At 40.2% G+C, this 19,941-nt stretch overlaps 3 protein-coding genes across 3 annotated transcripts; all 3 read left to right on the forward strand.

Annotated features, from left to right (window-relative positions):
• Positions 1-2,757: 2,757 nt before the first annotated feature.
• LOC105996752 (olfactory receptor 10-like) lies at positions 2,758-3,693 on the forward strand. The gene has a single exon (XM_013030935.1). It carries the CDS (start codon positions 2,758-2,760, stop codon positions 3,691-3,693), a length of 936 nt encoding a protein of 311 aa, XP_012886389.1.
• Positions 3,694-12,671: 8,978 nt separating this feature from the next.
• On the forward strand, positions 12,672-13,607 carry LOC105996747 (olfactory receptor 10-like). Its single transcript, XM_013030931.1, has one exon. It carries the CDS (start codon positions 12,672-12,674, stop codon positions 13,605-13,607), a length of 936 nt encoding a protein of 311 aa, XP_012886385.1.
• A 5,359-nt stretch (positions 13,608-18,966) lies between these two features.
• LOC105996746 (olfactory receptor 10-like) lies at positions 18,967-19,902 on the forward strand. The gene has a single exon (XM_013030930.1). The coding sequence runs from the start codon at positions 18,967-18,969 to the stop codon at positions 19,900-19,902; it is 936 nt and encodes a 311-aa protein (XP_012886384.1).
• The last annotated feature ends 39 nt before the right edge of the window (positions 19,903-19,941 follow it).

Here is a 19,941-nt window from a genome sequence, read left to right on the forward strand (position 1 = left end):
GCACAAAAGGCTCCACATAAAAAGACCAAACCCAGCCAACCGCTGGTGGCTCACGCCTGTAATCCTAGCTACTCAGGAAGCTGAGATCTGAGGATCACGGTTCAAAGCCAGCCCGGGCAGGAAGGTCCATGAGACTCTTATCTCCAAGTAACCACCAGAAAACTGAAGTGGTGCTGGGGCTCAAGTAGTACAGCGCTAGCCTTGAGCTGAATTGCTGAGGAACAGTGCTCAGGCCCAGAATTCAATCCCATGACCCTTCCCCCTACCCCATGACTATTAGGAAGAACCTAGCTGATCAGGTAGATGAAGGAGTGAAAGCTTCGAAATTCCTCTAACTATGAAGATAGGGGCTGAGGGATGGGGAAGATAGAGATGTGAAAACCCTGGGTGAAGAAATGAGGCAGGGTCTTTACTGAGCAAGTTCCAGGCTTGAGATTCTGCCTGGGTGGTTATTTTTGAGGTGGTGTGAAACCTGAGATGAAATGACCTTACAGTTTTCTTCTAAAATATGTGATAAAGGTCTATATCATCATTTCTAGACAGTATGAGCTTCCACTTGGTAAAACTAACCAGACAAATAGATAACATTCTCATGTTGAATACTCCTTTATCTCCCGCTATTCAATAATTCAAACTTTTAATTTAATCATCTCTACTCTATATTTGCCCAGCTGAAGCTATAAAGCTGAGTTCAATTTCCCTCTGCCTTGTTATCTTACCTTCCATGACATCTACTTATTAGTTTAGGGCTCTTGTTCCCTTCATTTTACTGACATTATTCTTTTAGTTTTTTTCTTTGTTTGTTTATGGGTTAGCACAGAATCAAACCCGGGGCCTCATGCATGCTAGGCGAGTATTATACCACTAAGCCACATTCCTACCCCCTGAACTTACCCTTGGATTAAGATTCTAGAACATAAGCATTCTTCTAAGATTCTGTTCAATGGCAACTACAATAAACACATCTATATGTTTCTATAAAAGAGAGCAAAGATGCTTAAAATCTTTGTGCTACTAAATGAGAATCTGCACAGGTATATTACTACATTCCTGTTGCACAGAAAACAAATATTCCTCAGCATTCACATGTACCAGGCAAGATGTCAGGATGGCAAATGAATTCATTACTTCATTCAGCATCGTCTGTTAGGAGCCTTTCATTCTTCTGGTACCACACTGAGCTAACAGGGATACAGTGGTAAATAAGCAGACCCAGTGAACTGCTGTGCAAGAGTAGCTGTACAGACAGACTGATGATACAAGTGTACGCAACACGCTCCTTGTCGCTTCAGTGTGTGTAGGAGCACTGGATTCCCATCATAGTTGGTAACATTTTTATTTCAATGTTTAGTGAGACTCAGGGAAGTAAGTCTTGAGAACAGATGACTTGGGACGTGATATGGGTGACATTTACAAGTCTGACCATAGATGCTTTCCATCAAGGTGTTCATTCAAACACCATCTTCTGTGAGCTGGGTGTTTATACATAGCACTAACATTTTAGTCTATAAAGTTCGCCTGACCTTAATCTATTCCACAGGGGCATCAATCATGACACAAATCTCTCCTGAAATCACTGGTGCAGGACTGAAGCATTGGCAACGCCCTTCCAGTGAAGCAGAGTTAATGAAGACAAATGTATTGGCACAGTTGCTTATATAAAGTATTGACGAAATGCTGCTGGCTATTGGTTTTTTAACGTTTCAAATGAACTTTTTATATCTTAATTTTCCCCTTGAGAATAATCAAACTTTGAAGGAAAGAAACATTTTTTCTACATATACTACTGACATAGTTTATTAAAACATGTTTGTAGTTAAATCTTAGGTGCCTTGTGGAAATGTTTTTTCATGAGATTTGCAAGAATCACATGTTTCCTTCAACAAAAGTTAGTTGACATCTACATGCTATGAATGAAAGCAACATATTTTAGCTCCTTCTACATGCTCTGAGGGATGACATTTGTTATGTGTTTGGGCACCTATACTAAGTCTTGAACTCAGAACCTCATGCTCTGACTTAGCTTTTTGCTCAATGCTCTGGTACTCTACCAATTGAGTCACAACTCCACTTCTGCCTTTTTGCTGGGTAGCTAGAAATAGCATCTCTCATATTTGTCTACCTAGGCTAGTTTCAAACCCTGATCCTCAGATCTCAACCTTCTGAGTAGCTAGGATTATAGACATTAGCCACCAGAGCCCAGCAGATACTAATATTTTTAAACTTCTTGTGGTTCTCTAGCACTCAAGGGTTTGCAGCTGGGGAGGGAGCAAGTATATATAAAAGACGTTCAGGGTGTGAGTAGTGCTAGAGAGAAACTACAGAAAGAAGTTTGCCCTACAATGACAATGAACGTATTTGTTGCAAACTTTTCCCTGAAGGATCTACACTCATTTCAGTCCTTTGTGAAGATGGTAGTTACTGATGTCCACAGGTTCCGGGGATTGGCTAGCTATCGGTACTGAGCAGAGAGAAGTAGGTAAGAGAACTCTAGGGCCAAACTTGTGGTATCAGTCTCATTGATCTTGGCTTGTAATCTTAGTCAAACACACCATTCACTAGAGCAAGAAGTTGAGAAAACACCCATAAATACAAGTGTAACCTTTCTTAATGTTAGGTTTGACTTACTCATTTGTAATTTTTTCCAGTGCTAAAGATCAAACCCAGGAACTTGCGTATACTAGGCAAAGTTTTCTAGCAGTGAACTGTACTACATTTGACATGAGAGTTATCTTCTATTTGTGCAGGTGAAAGGCTATGGGAAGTCCCAACAGCAGTTGGGGTGAAGGCTTCCTTCTGGTGGGCTTCTCAGATTGGCCTCAACTGGAGCTCACTTTTTTTATCTTCATTTCTATTTTCTACTCCCTGACTCTCTTTGGCAACACCGCCATTATTGCCCTCGCCCGACTGGACCTTCGGCTGCGCACACCCATGTACTTCTTCCTCTCCCACCTCTCCTTCCTGGATCTCTGCTACACCACCAGCACTGTGCCCCAGCTTCTCATCAACCTCCATGGACTCCACAGGACCATCAGCTATGGAGGGTGCGTGACTCAGCTCTTCGTTTTCCTTGCTCTGGCATCCACAGAGTGTGTGCTCCTGGTGGCCATGGCCTTTGATCGCTATGCTGCCGTGTGCCGTCCACTCCACTACACGACCATCATGCACCCCGTTCTCTGCCAATCACTAGCTTTTGCCTCCTGGGTGGTAGGCCTTGTGAATTCTATGATTCAGACCAGCCTCGCAATGGCCATGCCTATCTGTGGCCATCAACTGAATCACTACTTCTGTGAGATGCCTATATTCCTGAAGTTGGCTTGTGAGGACACAGGAGGGACAGAGGCCAAGATGTTTGTGGCTAGGACCATCATCTTGGTCTTTCCTGCAGCTCTGATCCTAGGCTCCTATGCACAGATTGCCAGAGCAGTGCTGAAAATCAAGTCAGTGGCTGGGCGCAGAAAGGCCTTTGGAACTTGTGGGTCCCACCTTGTGGTGGTTTCTCTGTTTTATGGCTCAGGTATTTACACCTACCTCCAGCCCATCCACAAGTATTCTGAGAGCAAGGGGAAGTTTGTTGCCCTTTTTTATACTATAATCGCCCCTATGTTCAATCCTCTGATTTATACCCTGAGGAACAAGGATGTGAAAGGGGCTCTGTGGAAGGTATTGGGGAGAGACAGAGACTTGGGGTAGGAGGAGAGATTGGTTATCATATGGCTTGTAGCCTGAAACACACTCAGTGTTTTTGTTTTTGTTGTGTTTATTTTTGAAGTCTATTGGTTCCTAGAAAACAGCCCTCAGAATACTTCAGGGGCTTTAGGGATTTATTGCCTTTCTTTGTTGGAAGGTGAAAATGGGATCTTGGGATGCTTTGTAAGTGTCGATGATCATTTTACAAGGAGTCAGATGATTCATCTCAGCACTTTCTACACAATGGGCTTGGCAAGAAGGTATATTCCAGCCCCCAGTGGAACATAGCGATGAGTTCAGGCAGTGCTAAGAGTGTGGGAAGACAAGTAAGTTCGACAACACCATATTCAATGATTTCCAATGTGTGTCCACAAAGACAGCCATGCACCCAAGTGAAGAGGATGTTAATCTAATGCTGGCTTTCTAAGTTATTGTGACTTTGGCAACATCTGTCCATATGGCAAAGCCTGTTTCTTAGTTCTCCAATAACCTCCCAGCCTTTTTATAGTTAGTTTAGTTTACTTGGAGAAAATAAGGAGATCATGGTCAGACATAGATCATGGAGCATATACATTTTTAGATATATCTACTCATGTTTATTGAATCATTTTTAGTTTTGTTACTCTTCTTACTTATTCATGATTGAATTGTCTGAAAATATTTAAGTAACTAAGATAATATAGACAATTAGGTTGCACAGTAACCATGAATCTCACTTTTACTTCCATTCTGCCAATTCCAATGTTCCTTATATGAAAATTTATTTTTAACTTTTTCCTTCCTTCCTTCCTTCCTTCCTTCCTTCCTTCCTTCCTTCCTTCCTTCCTTCCTTCCTCCCTTCCTTCCTTCCTTCCTCCCTTCCTTCCTTCCCTTCTTTCTCTCCCTCCATCCCTCTTTCTTTCTCTCTCCCTCGTTCTTTCTTCTTCCTTCCTTCTTTCTTTCTTTCCCCTTATTCTTTTTTGATGGTACTGACATTGAGCCTTTTTTGCACCAATATCTATCTATCTATCTATCTATCTATCTATCTATCTATCTATCTGTCTGTCTGTCTGTCTGTCTGTCTGTCTGTCTGTCTGTCTGTCTGTCTGTCTGTCTGTCTGTCTGTCTATATTGGGTTTGAACTCAGTGCCTTGTGTTCACTTGACTTGTTTGTTCAACTAGCACTTTGCCTTCAGTCTTGATTTTTGCTAGTCATTTTGGAGAAGCAATCTGATGCTTAGCCTCAAACTACAGTTCTCCAGATCTCATTCTCTTGAGTAACTAGGATTCTATATATAACCCACTAGCACCCAGGTGAGCTGGCTGTTTTTCAGATAGAATCTTACTTTCTTCCCAGGCATCCATCTATTTCAGGCCCTCTGTCATAGTTGGGATAATGGGCACATGCTACCAGGTCCAATTTTTTTCTTTTGTTAGGGAGTATTATGATTGTTTTTCCTGCTGGCCTAGAACCATGATACTCTTGACCTCAATCTCACATGCATCTGGGATCATAGCTGTTTAACACAGTGTCCCCCTATGTGCTGAGGAGTTTTATGTATACTCAGGCTGCCCTTCCACCACAAGCACCCCAATCTCAGCCTCCCAAGTGGCTCAAATTAGCTAGAAAAAGAAAGAACATTTCTTGCTTATCATGCATAAAGACACCACTTTGTAGAATTTTCTCTTCCCCTTGCTCTACTATTCTATTGACAATAGTCTTTCAGATTGCTGTGTAATGTCCCAATTTATGGTCCTAGTTTCTGTGTAAGCCAAACAGTTCTTTAGAGGCTACCAATTTGTGACCTCCAAACACATACAGTCAGACTTCTCTTGCCTCTAAATTAACTGTACTGAAGAACATCAGGTATAGAAAATGTATAATGTTCTAGTTTTTTCAAGTATGTGACTGACATCTTTATTTTAGCTAAAATATTTGATTAAGTCTACAATGACATATATTGATATATTTACATGACTCATACACAAATGTTTATAGCAGCTTTATCCATGATAAGGATGAATATGTGGAAACTATCCAGATGCTCATCAGTAGATGAATACAACAGACTGTGGTCTATACATGCAGTGGAATGTTATTTGGTCTTTAAAAACATGACAAGAGCTGGGCACTGGTGGCTCATGCCTGTAATCCTAGCTATTCAGGAGGCTGAGATCTGAGGATCGCTGTTCAAAATCAGCCTGGGCAGGAAAGGCCATGAGCCTCTGATCTCCAATTAACCACCAGAAAACCAGAAGTGATGCTGTGGTTCAAGTGGTAGAGTACTTGCCTTGAGCTGAAGAACTCAAGAACAGTGCCCAGGCCCAGAGTTCAAGCCCCACAACTGACAAAAAAATTTTTTTTTAAAAGACAAGATGCTACATGGTACTCTGGTAAAATCAACTTGTTATGTAAAAACATAATTAAAGCATGATACTAGGTTAAATAAGACAATATTTGCCATATCCAAAAAGTCCACTAATATGAAATTCCAGTTCAATGCAAAATAGCCTCAAATATACCAAAGAACACATTAAGGAGGCAAAGGAAAACCAACTGATAATGAAAACTAAAAAACTTTTTTTTATAAAAAGAGAGACTGAAGAAGATATTAGATTGGGTTGGCTGAACTAATATTGTAGAAATAGCTACATTATAAAAAATAATCTACAGATTGGGTGCAATTCCCCATAAAATTTACAATGCAATTCTTCACAGATATAGGGAAAGAAATCCTAAAATTAGCACGGAAGCATGAAAGACATTCAATACCTAACACAAATCCATGCAAAACAAACAAACAATGTTAAATTATACTACAGAGTCATAAGTAACCATGCCAGCATGGCACTGGCATAAAAACAGAAATACAGAAAAACATACGAGAAAATGCCCACAAATAGACCCATAGAACCATAATCATCTAATTTTTGAAAAAGGTACAAAAATACATGTGAAGGCCAGGAGCCGATGGCTCATGCCTGTAATCCTAGCTATTCAGGAGGCTGAGATCTGAGGATGATAGTTCAAAGCCAGCCTGGGCAGGAAATGTCATGGAACTCTTACCTCCAATAAACTATCAGAAAACCAGAAGTGGCGCTATGGCTCAAGTGGTAGAGCTTTAGCCTTGAGCTCAAGGGCTGAGGGACAGCGCTCAGGCCCAGAGTTCAAGCCCCATGACCGACAAAAAAAAAATACATCTGAGAGAAGACAAGTCGTGTTAGGGAAACTAAATATTCATATATAGAAGACTAAAACTATATCCTTATCTCTCACCCTGTAAAAAAATTGCTCAAACATCTTATTTTTTTAAATTTTTAAAATTGTTTTTGGGTCCAGTCGTGGGGCCTGAACTCTGGGCCTGGGCATTGTCCCTCAACTCTTCAGCTCAAGGCTAGTGCTCTACCACTTGAGCCACAGCACTACTTCTGGCTTTTTTCTTTTTGCTTATGTGGTGCTGAGGAATTGAACCCAGGGCCTCATGCATGCAAGGCAAGCGCTCTACCACTGAGCCACCTTCCCAGCCCCTGATCAAACATCTTAATATAAGACCCGAAACCTTGAAAGTTATAGGATAATATGGGGAAAACACTGGAAGATATAGGTGAAAAGGACTCCATTACCTCAGGTTATCAGAGCAAGAACTGACAAATGAGGCTGCTTCAATTTAAAAGGCTTCAGCACATAAAGGAAATGGTTACCAGGATGTAGAGAGAGCCTACAGAATGGGAAAAAAAAACTTTGTCAGAGGTTCATTTGACAGGTGAATAATCAGAATATAAAGAGCTCCTAAGTTAAGTTCCCAATCAACAAATAATCCAATTAAACAAGGGACAGATGAATTGGACCACTCAGAAAAGAATTATCCCAAAGCCCATAAATACAGAAAGAAAAGTTAATTATCTTTAGCTACATCATCTTTAGCTATAAAGAAAAGATATATCAAAACACTAAGATTTCATGTCACCTCAGACAGAATACCAAAGAAAGAAAGAACAAATGCTGGCAAGGATGTGGGACTGTTCATAGAAATGTGAATTACTGCAGTATAGAAGTTCATCAAACCTGCAATCCCAGCTTCCAAAGAGACTGAGACCCTGTGGATAAGGATTCCCTTCAAGTCAGGGTCGAAAAGCCTAATTAAAAAACTAACATATGGGGCTGGGAAGATGGCTCAGTGGTAGAGCGCTTGCCTTGCATGCATGAGGCCCTGGGTTCCATTACTCAGCACCACATAAGAGAAAAGAAAAAAGCGGAAGTGGTGCTGTGGCTCAAGTGGTAGAGTGCTAGCCTTGAGCTGAAGAGCTGAGTACAGCGCTCAGGCCCAGAGTTCAGGCCCCACGACCCGACCAAAACAAAAACAAAAAACAAACAAAAAACTAACATATGGGGGCTGGGAAGGTGGCTCAGTGGTAGAGCGCTTGCCTCGCAGGCATGAGGTCCTGGGTTCGATTCCTCAGCACCACATAAGCAAAAAGAAAAAAGCTGGAAGTGGCGCTGTGGCTCAAGTGGTAGAGCGCTAGCCTTGAGCTGAAGAGCTGAGTACAGCGCTCAGGCCCAGAGTTCAGGCCCCACGACCAGACCCCCCTCCAAAAAAAAAAACTAACATATTAAATATTGTATGTGACACCAAAAAAAGTCAAGCACTCCATCAAGGAAATAAATATTCAGCTAGATCAACAATACACATAAATGAGAGCATAAACATGATATGAGAAGTCCAGAGATAGAAAAGATTCCAAGCAGGGGGAGCAGAAGAATGGAATTTGATCTGGTTGATGAAGGGTTACTAGGATAGGGGTCAAAATAGGAAGTGTGAGGAAACCCAGGCTGGAGAGTTTCATGAGAAACCAAGAAACTGTTCTAAGGACACTGAAAGATCGGTTTGGTTTGGGCAGAGCACAGTAACTACAGAGAGCAGAAGACTGCCAGGTAATCATAGGAGAGCCAGTCACTTGACTATAATTGTCCACATTGGGGCGCACAAAACTCCAGAGACACAACTGGTAAACAGTTCTTTCTTCCCCAGGGCATGTGTAAGGTACCACGCCCTACCTAAGGTGAGGAGGTGTCTGAGAATACCCAAGCTCTGGGGCTCTGTAGGGTGAGCACAGGGAACATGCTGCCACCACCACCCAGGGTATGAACCTCAGCAGCCTTGCTGCTGGGGGCCAGAGCTACAAGCCACGATGACCTCTCCAAGACAGGAGCTCTGAGTCAAAGCTCTTGTCCACCCTGAAGAAATCTCTTTAGAGGCCAACAGTCTTGAAAAGGTCTCACATTGCTTTGAAGCCAATAGAACCAGGAGTGACTATGATTTTATTCTTCCTAGGCTTGGGTGAGTACTTCCTGGAAGAACAACTTTGGGTTCAAGTTTTCAAAGCCAGAAAAAAAAAGAAAGAATCCATTAGGAAGTTAGCCCTCTTGGCATTTCCCTAAGTGGAGAATACAGTAATGTTAGATTTGGGCAGAAACTGTTTTGTAATTGATACTCATTCTTGATCACCCATCTATCTACCTATCTACCCAGCCAATCACAAGCATGATCAAAACATGACCACTTTATATCTTTCTCTCCAACTGAATAAACTAAGGCAATAATTTTCTTACATAAAGTGTAAATGTTGACATTCACTTGGAGACTTTCTAAAGCTCAAATCCTAAGATGTCCAAGTCCCATTATGCAAGGAAAATTACAGATATCATAGTCAGAAGGCAAAGAACACAGGCATGTTCCTAGTTGCTGAAATGAAGGCTTCTTAGAAGAGAAGACAAAAGGAGACCATCCATCCTAGATGAAGACAATATGTTGGGTGAGGTTAGTATTTGAACTATTTATTGGTTCAGTCTTCAAATGTCAACCAAAATTACTTAAATCAACCTTCATATTATGCTAGAAAACATTTTGAGTGCTTAGGGTAATCTTGATGATCACCAAAAATCTGGTGGGGAATGACTGGACAGTGTTTGGTTTCTGATAGTGTGAAAGGTATGGTGTCTACATCAAAGAATGTTGAGCGTGTAGAACTTGGTTGTCATGGAGATGGGTCAAAGGATTGTTTGGTATCTGCATGGCCTGAGAATCAACTCATCTAAACAGTCATAAAGAAATACAGAAGCAGACTTAATGGTATACAAAAAAATCTAGATTCAAATCTGGGAGATGAGAGAGCAATACATATTTTCCAAAGAAGGAACTCACAAACATTACACAGGTGTTAAGGTGGTGCTTAAGCAAAATAAATGGAATATATGGAGCAGAGCCAGAAAAACCCTTGACCGTGAGATCACCTGATATTGAGACTCTGTACAGCAGACGAAAATAACAGATCCCTAAAGAGCAGGACACCCTCCAGGTCTCCCTGAGTGAAAAGAAGTGGAGCTGCTACAGGCTTCCTCCCTGTCTAAGGACCTGGCCAATAGCTTCCCCCATGGGACGCACTCTGCACCTGCATGTGTTAGCCATTATTTACGCACTAACACTATCAGTGTGAGTTCATAGGTGATTTGTTTCCAGGATGGAGGCCACAGAGAATTGAATGTTTTCAGAACTAGATGAATGATGTAGAGCAATAGTAAACAAAGACTCTTAGTAAGAACTTAGTTTATCTGATAGACAGAGGAGTAAAAGAAATTCTGAAGACACAAGTAGGGACTGGAGATGAGGAAAATAGATACGAAATTATGGATGAGGGAATGAGGCATGGCCTTTACTACACCACTTCTAGGGCTGAGACTCTGTATTGACTGGTCATTATTGACATGGTGCAAGACCCTGGAAAGAAATGACCTCGGTTTCTTTCCAACCTAAAGTGATAAAGTTTCCATATTATTATGAGGATCTATTCTTGCATTACATTTGATAAAATCAGTGAAGTGGGAACTACTCACATGTTGAATTTTATCATATTTTTTATTCAATTTTGTCTTCCCATAATATATTTGTCCCACAGAGACTTTGTGGTTGAGTTCAACTTTTCCTTCTGCCTTGCTATCTTACCCAATTTAGTATCTACTTATTGGGTCAAGTCTTCTGTGTCATCCATCATATTGAAATTATTTTGGGATTAACATTCCAGTGTTTTCCTATAATCATTCTTCCAAGATTTTGTTCAATTGCAAATACAATAAGCATATCTATATGCTGTTATAAAAGAGAGCAGAGATGGTTCATAAAAGAGAGCAGAAATAGTTCAAATCTTTGGACTACTAAATGAGAACCTATGCAGATGTATTACTATGTTCCTGTTGTACAGAAAACAAATATTTTTCAACATTCATATGCATCAGACAAATGAATTCACGAATTCATTCAACATCCTATGTTAAGATCTTTTCATTCTTCTGGTACCACACTGAGCAATGGGGATACAATGGTAAAGAAATTAAGCAGAGCCAGTTGAATGGCTCTTAAAGAATAGTGATGCAGACAGACCAGTGCACATAACATGCTCCCTGTCACTTCAGTATGTATCTGAGCACTGAAATGTCATCATAGTTGGTGAATTGTTTTTATTTCACTGTTTAGTGATTTGAGACTCAGGGAAGTGAGTGTTGAGAATGGAAGACTTGAGAGGTGACATAGGTGTCATGTAGAAGTTTGACTATGGACTTCATAAGTTGATGATGTCCAGGAAGGCGCCGTCTTCCTTGTATTGAGTATTTATGCATAGGCACTGACAGTCTATAAAATAGCCTGTTCTTGTTCTATTCCACAGAGGCATCCTCTTGACACTGGAATCCTAGAATCACTGATGCAGGGTCGAAGCATTGACAACCTTCCAGCAGAGTTAATGAAGAGGAATGCATTAGTGTGACACAATTACTGACATTGAGTGCTGGTGCTTACTGGGTTCTTCTCTTCATTTCTGACTAACTTGTTGACATTCTCTACATATACCATTGACATAGTTTATGAAAGTATGTTTGTAGTTAAATCTCAGGTGCCTTGAGGAAATAAAATTTGAAGAGCCAAATGTTTCACTCAACAAAAGTTATTTGATATCTACAGACTATGAAGGTTTCCCTCACCAAAAGTTATTTGATATCTACAGACTATGAATGAAAGAAACATTAATTTGCCACAGTTTACGTGCCATCGGGAAAGATATTAATATTTTTAGATGCACGTTTCGCAGCCCGAGTGGGAGAAGACATGTAAATGACTTTCAGCATGTTGCTAGTGTTAGAGAAAAACTGCACAAAGAAGTTTGGGCTCCAGAGGTGAGAACATTTCTTCCTGGTGAACAATTCTTCCAGATGAATTTATAAGTTGGGTCAAAAAATGGAGGCGATTTCAAGTCTGATAATGAACATATTTGTTGCAAATTATTTTCCCCCTGAAGGATGGATCTATCCTTAGTCCTTGGTGAAGATAGCAGCTGCTTATGACCAGGGCTTCTGGGATTGGCTCACCATGCTCACTGAGCAGACAGAAATATTAGAACCCAGGGGCCAACTTTGTGGTAGCAGCCTGGTTAGTCCTGGTTCCTAATCTTAGTGAAACACTCCACTTACTAGAGTAAGAAAATGGGGGGAAAATAGAAAAAAAACTAATGCTGTACTTTTGTATGTTTGCTTTTATTAATTTATTAATTTCTATATTTCAATGCTAGATAATCCGTACTACACAATTCCTTGAGCAGCAAGCTACATTCCAGGTCTACATGATCTGCTTAAAATCAGTTTGCTCATCACTTCCTTGTATCTTTACCTTAGTGCTGGAACAATGGTAATATATCATCTCAGTCTCAGATAAGGAAGCATCTGATCTATAGGACTCAGTGATTTGCATAACATCATGAAACAAACAGAATGAGGTTACATCATCCTAGTCCGGTGTTCAGTCCTCTATAGCAGAGATGAGAAAACTGGACATATAACTAAATAGCAAATATAGAAAAATAAACCTGTGATTTGGGGACACAGGTTGAATATTTAGAATAGTGCTTTAACCCATATTTTTCAAGACGTATTCTTCTATTTGTGCAGGTGAAAGGCTATGGGAAGTTCCAACAGCAGTTGGGGTGAAGGCTTCCTTCTGGTGGGCTTCTCAGATTGGCCTCAACTGGAGCTCATCCTTTTCATCTTCATTTCTATTTTCTACTCCCTGACTCTCTTTGGCAACACCGCCATCATTGCCCTCTCCCGACTGGACCTTCGGCTGCGCACACCCATGTACTTCTTCCTCTCCCACCTCTCCTTCCTGGATCTCTGCTACACCACCAGCACCGTGCCCCAGCTTCTCATCAACCTCCATGGATTTGACAGGACCATCAGCTATAGAAGGTGCGTGACCCAGCTCTTCGTTTTCCTTGCGCTGGCATCCACGGAGTGTGTGCTCCTGGTGGTGATGGCTTTTGACCGCTATGCTGCTGTGTGCCGTCCACTCCACTACACGACCATCATGCACCCTGTCCTCTGCCAGACACTGGCTCTTTCTGCCTGGTTGGCAGGCCTTGTGAATTCTATGATTCAGACCAGCCTCATGATGACCATGCCTCTCTGTGGCCATCAACTGAATCACTTCTTCTGTGAGATGCCCATATTCCTGAAGCTGGCTTGTGAGGACACGGGAGGAACAGAGGCCAAGATGTTTGTGGCCCGAGCTGTCATCCTGGTCCTTCCCACAGCAGTAATTCTGGGCTCCTATGTACACATCGGCAGGGCCGTGCTCAAGGTCAAGTCAGTGGCTGGGCGCAGAAAGGCTTTTGGAACTTGTGGGTCCCACATTGTGGTGGTTTCACTTTTTTATGGCTCAGCCATCTACACCTACCTCCAACCCATCCACAAGTATTCTGAGAGCGAGGGGAAGTTTGTGGCCCTTTTTTATACTATAATCACTCCCATGCTCAATCCTCTGATTTATACTCTAAGGAATAAGGATGTGAAGGGGGCTCTGTGGAAAGTTCTAGGGAGAGACAGAGACTCAGGGTAGGAGGAAAATGGAAAGCAAAAACATTTTCTGTCATAGTTCTCATTTCCTAAAACCCATCCTGTTCTTTGAGGGCCATTGACCACTAGTAAAGAACTCTTAGGAGACTTCAAGGTTGTAGAGTCTTCCTGTTTGTGGATATTTGAAGTGAAGATTCTGTCAAGATGCTTTATAATGCCATGTTTATAATTGTGTGTGTGAAAAAGTGACGGCTGATTTATATCAGTTTTCTAGGAGCACGCACTCTGGAGGAAGCTGTGTTCTGGCTATATGTAGAAAATAGTGATATATTACTGATATTCTAAACATGGGGAAAGACTCAGTTAAATGTGACGGCACCTTATATGAAGTGAGTGATTCCCAGTGTAGTGTAATAAAAATGGCATGCATCTGAGTGCAAGGAATATGAATTCGCCCTGGTTTTCTGTTTCTTTTATAATCTAGTTAGCACAGCCATCTACTTAATCGCCAAGGCTTTGTGGCATAACTCGTTGCTCACAGTCTATGAACTTGGACGGCATGGGACTCTAATGTAGGCAATTGTAACAAGATAGCAAGCATTTCTATATTTAAATATATCTACATATACAAAAGTTACACTTAAAACCAATGGGAATTTTTCAACTTTATTACTCTCTTATGGGACCACAGCCCTCTATGTATACAGCCCATTATTGATTGAAATGTGTGTGCATCGTGTCTGTACTATAGTATTTTTTTTGTCTGATTATGGAGCATTTTTTAAATTTTGAGACAAGGTCTCACCATGTGACTTGGCCTTGAACTCAGGATCTTCCTGCTTCTACTGGCTGAGTGCTGGTAATACAGTGGTCTGCCATCACTGGAACTCAAACTGCTTTCCGTTATTCAAAAGCAATAATGTTAAATATGGGGATGTTCTTAACATGTTGAATATGGTGCAAACAGACCAAATAATAAATTTTACATGATTTTTGGCCACAACAAAAAACCCTCAGAATCATATTGGTATATATGTGATATATATCTTTTATGTAATATACTTAATGTTTCTTTAAATATACATTATTTTTCTCAATCACACTGCAATAATGATTTGTAAAAAAAGGGCATTTTGTTTTTTTAATGAATTAAATAATTTTCAGCAAGCACAAATAATACTAATAACTATGTATTCTATTCTAAAAACTGAAAACACATCAGACATTTCTGGAAAGATACATTAATGTAAACTTTTTTAATGGGCTAATAGAATATAATATCTGCTATGTTCCAGACTAAATCTATTGATTAAAGTAACTCGGATAGAAAAAAAGACATTGTGATCTTAGTACAGTCTCTGAAAGGCTACTATCTAGAATTTAATTTTCATTGAGATTCCAAAGGTAAGCATAAAGATGGACACATTGAAGCCTGGTTGTAAGAAAGAATCTATGAAGGAGTCTAATATAGGTGACCCAGAGACAGTAGGTTCCCCTTTCTGAAAACTTTAACCCTGTCATAATTAGAATATGGTATAATTGAAACATAGATGTGTGAATGGGATAGGGATCTTAAAACTTGCTTGAGGGATGGTTAGGGGGAAACAAAGGAGGCGGCAACAATGCTTGATAAGAAATGTACTCATTACCTTGCTCATGTAATTATAACCCCTCTGTATTTTCATAATTAAAAACTTATTAATAAAAAAACTTGCTTGAAAACTGACTTTTTCAGCCTTTATCTGACACAAGAAGGGTGATATTCATCCTCTTGAAAAGTGTATGCTTTCATCTATAATTGTACATAGTATTTTGTTCCATTTGCATAAATTGTAAAGTAAGAGCTAGTATGATAATAGTGCTTGAGCTGCTTTAAATATTTCCCTTAGTGATTTTAAGCCCTCTGAATGAAACACGAGAATATTGCACCTCCCATTTCATATTTCAGGCAAAATCTCTCTGAGTGCTTGCTTATAATCAGACTTTAGATTTTATTATTATTTATCTATTTTATTATTTATTTTATTTATTATTTATTTTATTTATAATTATTATTTGTTATTAGATTTTATTATTTTCTTTTGTCTCTATTCAAGAGAAGGTACTGAATCAGTATTTACAAGAATGAGCTACCAATGGATGGATGTCTATCACACACAGTTACTCACATGCAGTATGTCATTAATCCACAAACACTGGTCCAAAACAGAAGACAATATTATCTTCCTGATGGCACTCAAGCATATCACAAAAGCTTTGCCAATCATAATGTTAGTAAGGATAGAACTATTTCCTTGTGCTATATTTTGATTCCTTAAGTGAATAAATGCAAGTAACTTTGAATATTGACCATTTGATTTCTTGAGGCATGTAGAAATGTATTATTTGTTCAAGCAATAATTTTTTCTAAATTTTTACTTTATTATTGTTTTGAAGGTGATATAAGCAGGGTTACCTTTACATCTATCAGGTAATAAATACATTTTCTATTGCATAGTATCATCTGTTGCCTCATTCTCACCAATTCCCTCTCAATGGATAATTTTTAAATAAGCTGTAATAGTGGTATTTCCTACAGCTCTAATTCTAGGCTTCTCTGCACACACTGCCCAGGGCAGTGCTGAAGGTCAAATCAAAGACTGGATACCTAAGGATATTGACAATAAAGACAGGTTAGTAATAACAAATATTCATACACTATATATATCATAGGGAAAACAGTATAGTATATCACAATAAGGAAATAGATTGTGTGTGAGAGAGACAGAAAGAGAGAGAGAGAGAGAATAAAAGCATATGAAAGGTCTATGGGGTAAAGCTTTGGGGCATGTAGTGGACAATGTTGGCTTCAAATGAGACACAGAATTTGGTCTGAATGGTGAAGGGCTGGTAGGACTGAAGTCAAAGTAGAGAAGTAGATGAAATCTCAAGTTGCAGAATTGTATGAGCATATAAGAAGGTATGTTCTGAAGACAATGAATAGATCAGTTTAGATTGGACAGAGTATGGGGAATAGAACTGAGGACTACAAGGCAGACCTTAGCCAGTTAGTTGATTATAATTGCCACATTGGGGCCCGGAGGTCTCCAAGGCTATAGTTGTTAAGCAATTCTTTGTTGGATGCTGTCAAGAAAGTATTGGCAATGTCCCCAGGGCAGAATCGATGCATTCAGTCTTAGTGTCAGAAGATGACTTGATAATACACCAGCTCACAGACTGAAGGTCTACAGGTAGTTTGGTAATACACCAACTCCCTTGTAGACTCAGTTGGTTCAAGTAAGCATGGGATAGTAATTGGGAAGATGATCCCATAGGCTATGAACCTCAACAAGCTCCTTGGTGAAGGAAGGAACAACATGGAACTAATATGTAACTAGCATTTTCCCAGGCCTGCACACTGATCCAAGAATTCTATTTCACACACAAACTAGGTGCCATAGACACACCCATCTTGAACATCTCAGAAGCTGACAGTCCAAAATGAGTCTCCCATTACTTTTTGAAGCCGAAAGATTCAAGGATGATAAATGAAATTGTTTTCTTTCCTGGATGTCTGGGTAAGTACTTATAAAGTGAGCTATTCTGCATTTACATTTGAAAATAAGAAATATCCCAATAGGCAATTAGCAATGTGTTTCCCTCTGTTGGTTGCTTTAGGATGTAGAAATGCTAAATTAATACAAAAGCGTATTTTATTATTGATAGGCTTCCTATTTAGTTCCCTTCATCCTATATTTGTCTAGCTTAGGTTTTAAAACTGAATTCAATTTTCCTTCTGAAATATTATCCTGTGGATTATAGTTTGTACTTATCAGTTTCCTGCTCATTGTTTTATCATACTGAAAGCCTTTCGGACTATGATGCTACCATTTTCCATATATCCATACTTCTATTTACCTGCCAATATATAAACATATCTATATGCTTTTATATAGTGATAAACTATGAAACAGAAATTGCTAGAAAAAATTCCTTGTGCCCCTAAGTGAGAAATGGTGTGGATGTATTAATACTTTTCTGTAGTACAGAAAATAAATATTTCTTGGACATTTATGTCCATCAGGTAGAATGGAGTCCCCTTAATTCATCCCACCATGTCTGCTGTGAGCCTTTTATCCTCAGGTATGTCCCTGGATACAATGATAAATAACAAAACAATTGGATGGCATGGGTACAGACAGACGAGGGTGAGAAGTTCATATAACCTATGCATTGTCACTTCAATCTATCATTCAAAGTATTTAAACCCCATAAAAATTTATAAACTAAGTGTTTTTCATTTGTAATTAAGTAAAAAAAAAAAGCAAAAGACTCAGAGAGGTAACTCTCTAGAACAGGTCAGCTGGTAAGTGGCAAAGGTGATATGTCAATACCTGACAATGGACTTTATAAGCTCATGCATTCTACTAAGGTGGTCATCATGACTGGTGTGCTGGCTAGGCTACACCTTTTTGTCTTTAAATATTAATATTTTTCCACCTTTTCCACAGAGACATCGGTGTGGTGGAAAAATACCTTCCTGGAATTACAGATGCAGCACGGCAGCACTGAGGATAATCTTGAAGGACTGCAGAACTCATAAGAGGAGGGATAGGCTAATTTGGCAAAAATATTGAGCTCAAGCAAGCCTGTATTAATTGTTGATTTCTTGCTTTCTGCTGAACTTTCTCGTATCCTCTTCAGATTTGTACTATAAGAAAAGTCAGTGTTAAGGTAAATAACCTTTCTTGCATACCTGATGGGAGAGTCAAGTGTTTCACCCAACAGAATGTATTTAACATCTACTACATGTTGTGGATTAAAGTGATTTAGCACCTTTTATGTGCTTAACTTACTGTGCTCTGTAACTCAGAGGCTCACAGCTTTTAGAGGAACAAAGACATATGAAGGACTTTTCAGTGTGACAAGGGTTAGAGATAAGGAAGTGCTCATGGTAGGAAAGAGAACATTTCCTGCAAAATTTAGGAATGAATTTGTGAAACCTTTTCCCTCTATAGGAATAGATCTATACTCATCACTCCCTTGCAACCATGTTCACCAACCAAAAAGAAGCAGGTGAATATCCATGGATCAAGCGTGTGATTCTCAACAGGCTCAGTCATTCATCCTAATCTACTGAAATAGTCTGACTTGCAGAATAGGAGAAGGAGCAAAAGGGAACAACATAGCTGATGAATGATTCCTTGTATATACTAGATACTTCTCTTAATTTACTTTCATGCTTTAAAAGATCAAGCTAGGTCTTCATGCATTCTAGAGACTCATCATTGAATGGGACCCCAGCCCCACAATTTTTTTTGAAGTTCTATTTACAACATAAGATTCCTGCAAATAATGTTTTAATTCATATACAGCCCAAGAGACACTGAATTGACTCCTGCTAATTGTGAAGGTGAAAGGTTATGGGAAGATTCAACACCAGCTGGGGAGAGGGCTTCGTTCTGGTGGGGTTCTCAGATTGGCTTCAGCTAGAGCTCCTCCTTTTTATCTTTATTTCAATTTCCTACTCCCTGACTCTCTTTGGCAACACCACCATCATTGCCCTCTCCCGGCTGGACCATCGACTGCGCACACCCATGTACTTCTTCCTCTCCCATCTCTCCTTCCTGGATCTCTGCTACACCACCAGCACCGTGCCCCAGCTTCTGGTGAATCTTTCTGGACTTGACCAGACCATCAGCTATGGAGGGTGTGTGGCCCAGCTCTTCGTATCTCTTGCCTTGGGCTCCACAGAGTGTGTGCTCCTGGTGGTGATGGCTTTTGACCGCTACGCTGCTGTGTGCCGTCCACTCCACTACACAGCCATTATGCACACTCTCCTTTGCCACATTTTGGCTACTGCTTCTTGGTTGGGAGGCCTGGTGAACTCTCTGATTCAGACAGGGCTGATGATGGCCATGCCTCTCTGTGGCCATCACCTGAATCACTTCTTCTGTGAGATGCCTGTCCTCCTGAAGCTGGCTTGTGAGGACACAGGAGGAACAGAGGCCAAGATGTTTGTGGCCCGAGTTGTGATTTTGGTCTTTCCTGCAGTACTAATTCTAGGCTCCTATGTACACATCGGCAGGGCCGTGCTAAAGGTCAAGTCAATGGCTGGGCGTAGAAAGGCTTTTGGAACTTGTGGGTCTCACCTTGTGGTGGTTTCTTTGTTTTATGGCTCAGCCATTTACACTTACCTCCAACCGAAGGACAGTTATTCTGAGAATGAAGGCAAGTTTGTTGCCCTTTTTTATACTATCATCACCCCCATGCTCAATCCTCTGATTTATACCCTGAGGAACAAGGATGTGAAGGGGGCTTTGTGGAAGTTACTACAGCGAGGAAGAAAATCAGGATAAGAGAGGAAGACAGTAAGTGTTTGATCATGGCTCTCACAC

Source organism: Dipodomys ordii, unplaced genomic scaffold (genome assembly GCF_000151885.1).
Source record: "Dipodomys ordii isolate 6190 unplaced genomic scaffold, Dord_2.0 Scaffold135, whole genome shotgun sequence".
Taxonomy (NCBI): Eukaryota; Metazoa; Chordata; class Mammalia; order Rodentia; family Heteromyidae; genus Dipodomys; species Dipodomys ordii.

Bases quoted from the DNA above. Each gene is read 5' to 3' on its own strand.
- LOC105996752 (XM_013030935.1), top strand. From the start codon at position 2,758: ATGGGAAGTCCCAACAGCAGTTGGGGTGAAGGCTTCCTTCTGGTGGGC.
- LOC105996747 (XM_013030931.1), top strand. From the start codon at position 12,672: ATGGGAAGTTCCAACAGCAGTTGGGGTGAAGGCTTCCTTCTGGTGGGC.
- LOC105996746 (XM_013030930.1), top strand. From the start codon at position 18,967: ATGGGAAGATTCAACACCAGCTGGGGAGAGGGCTTCGTTCTGGTGGGG.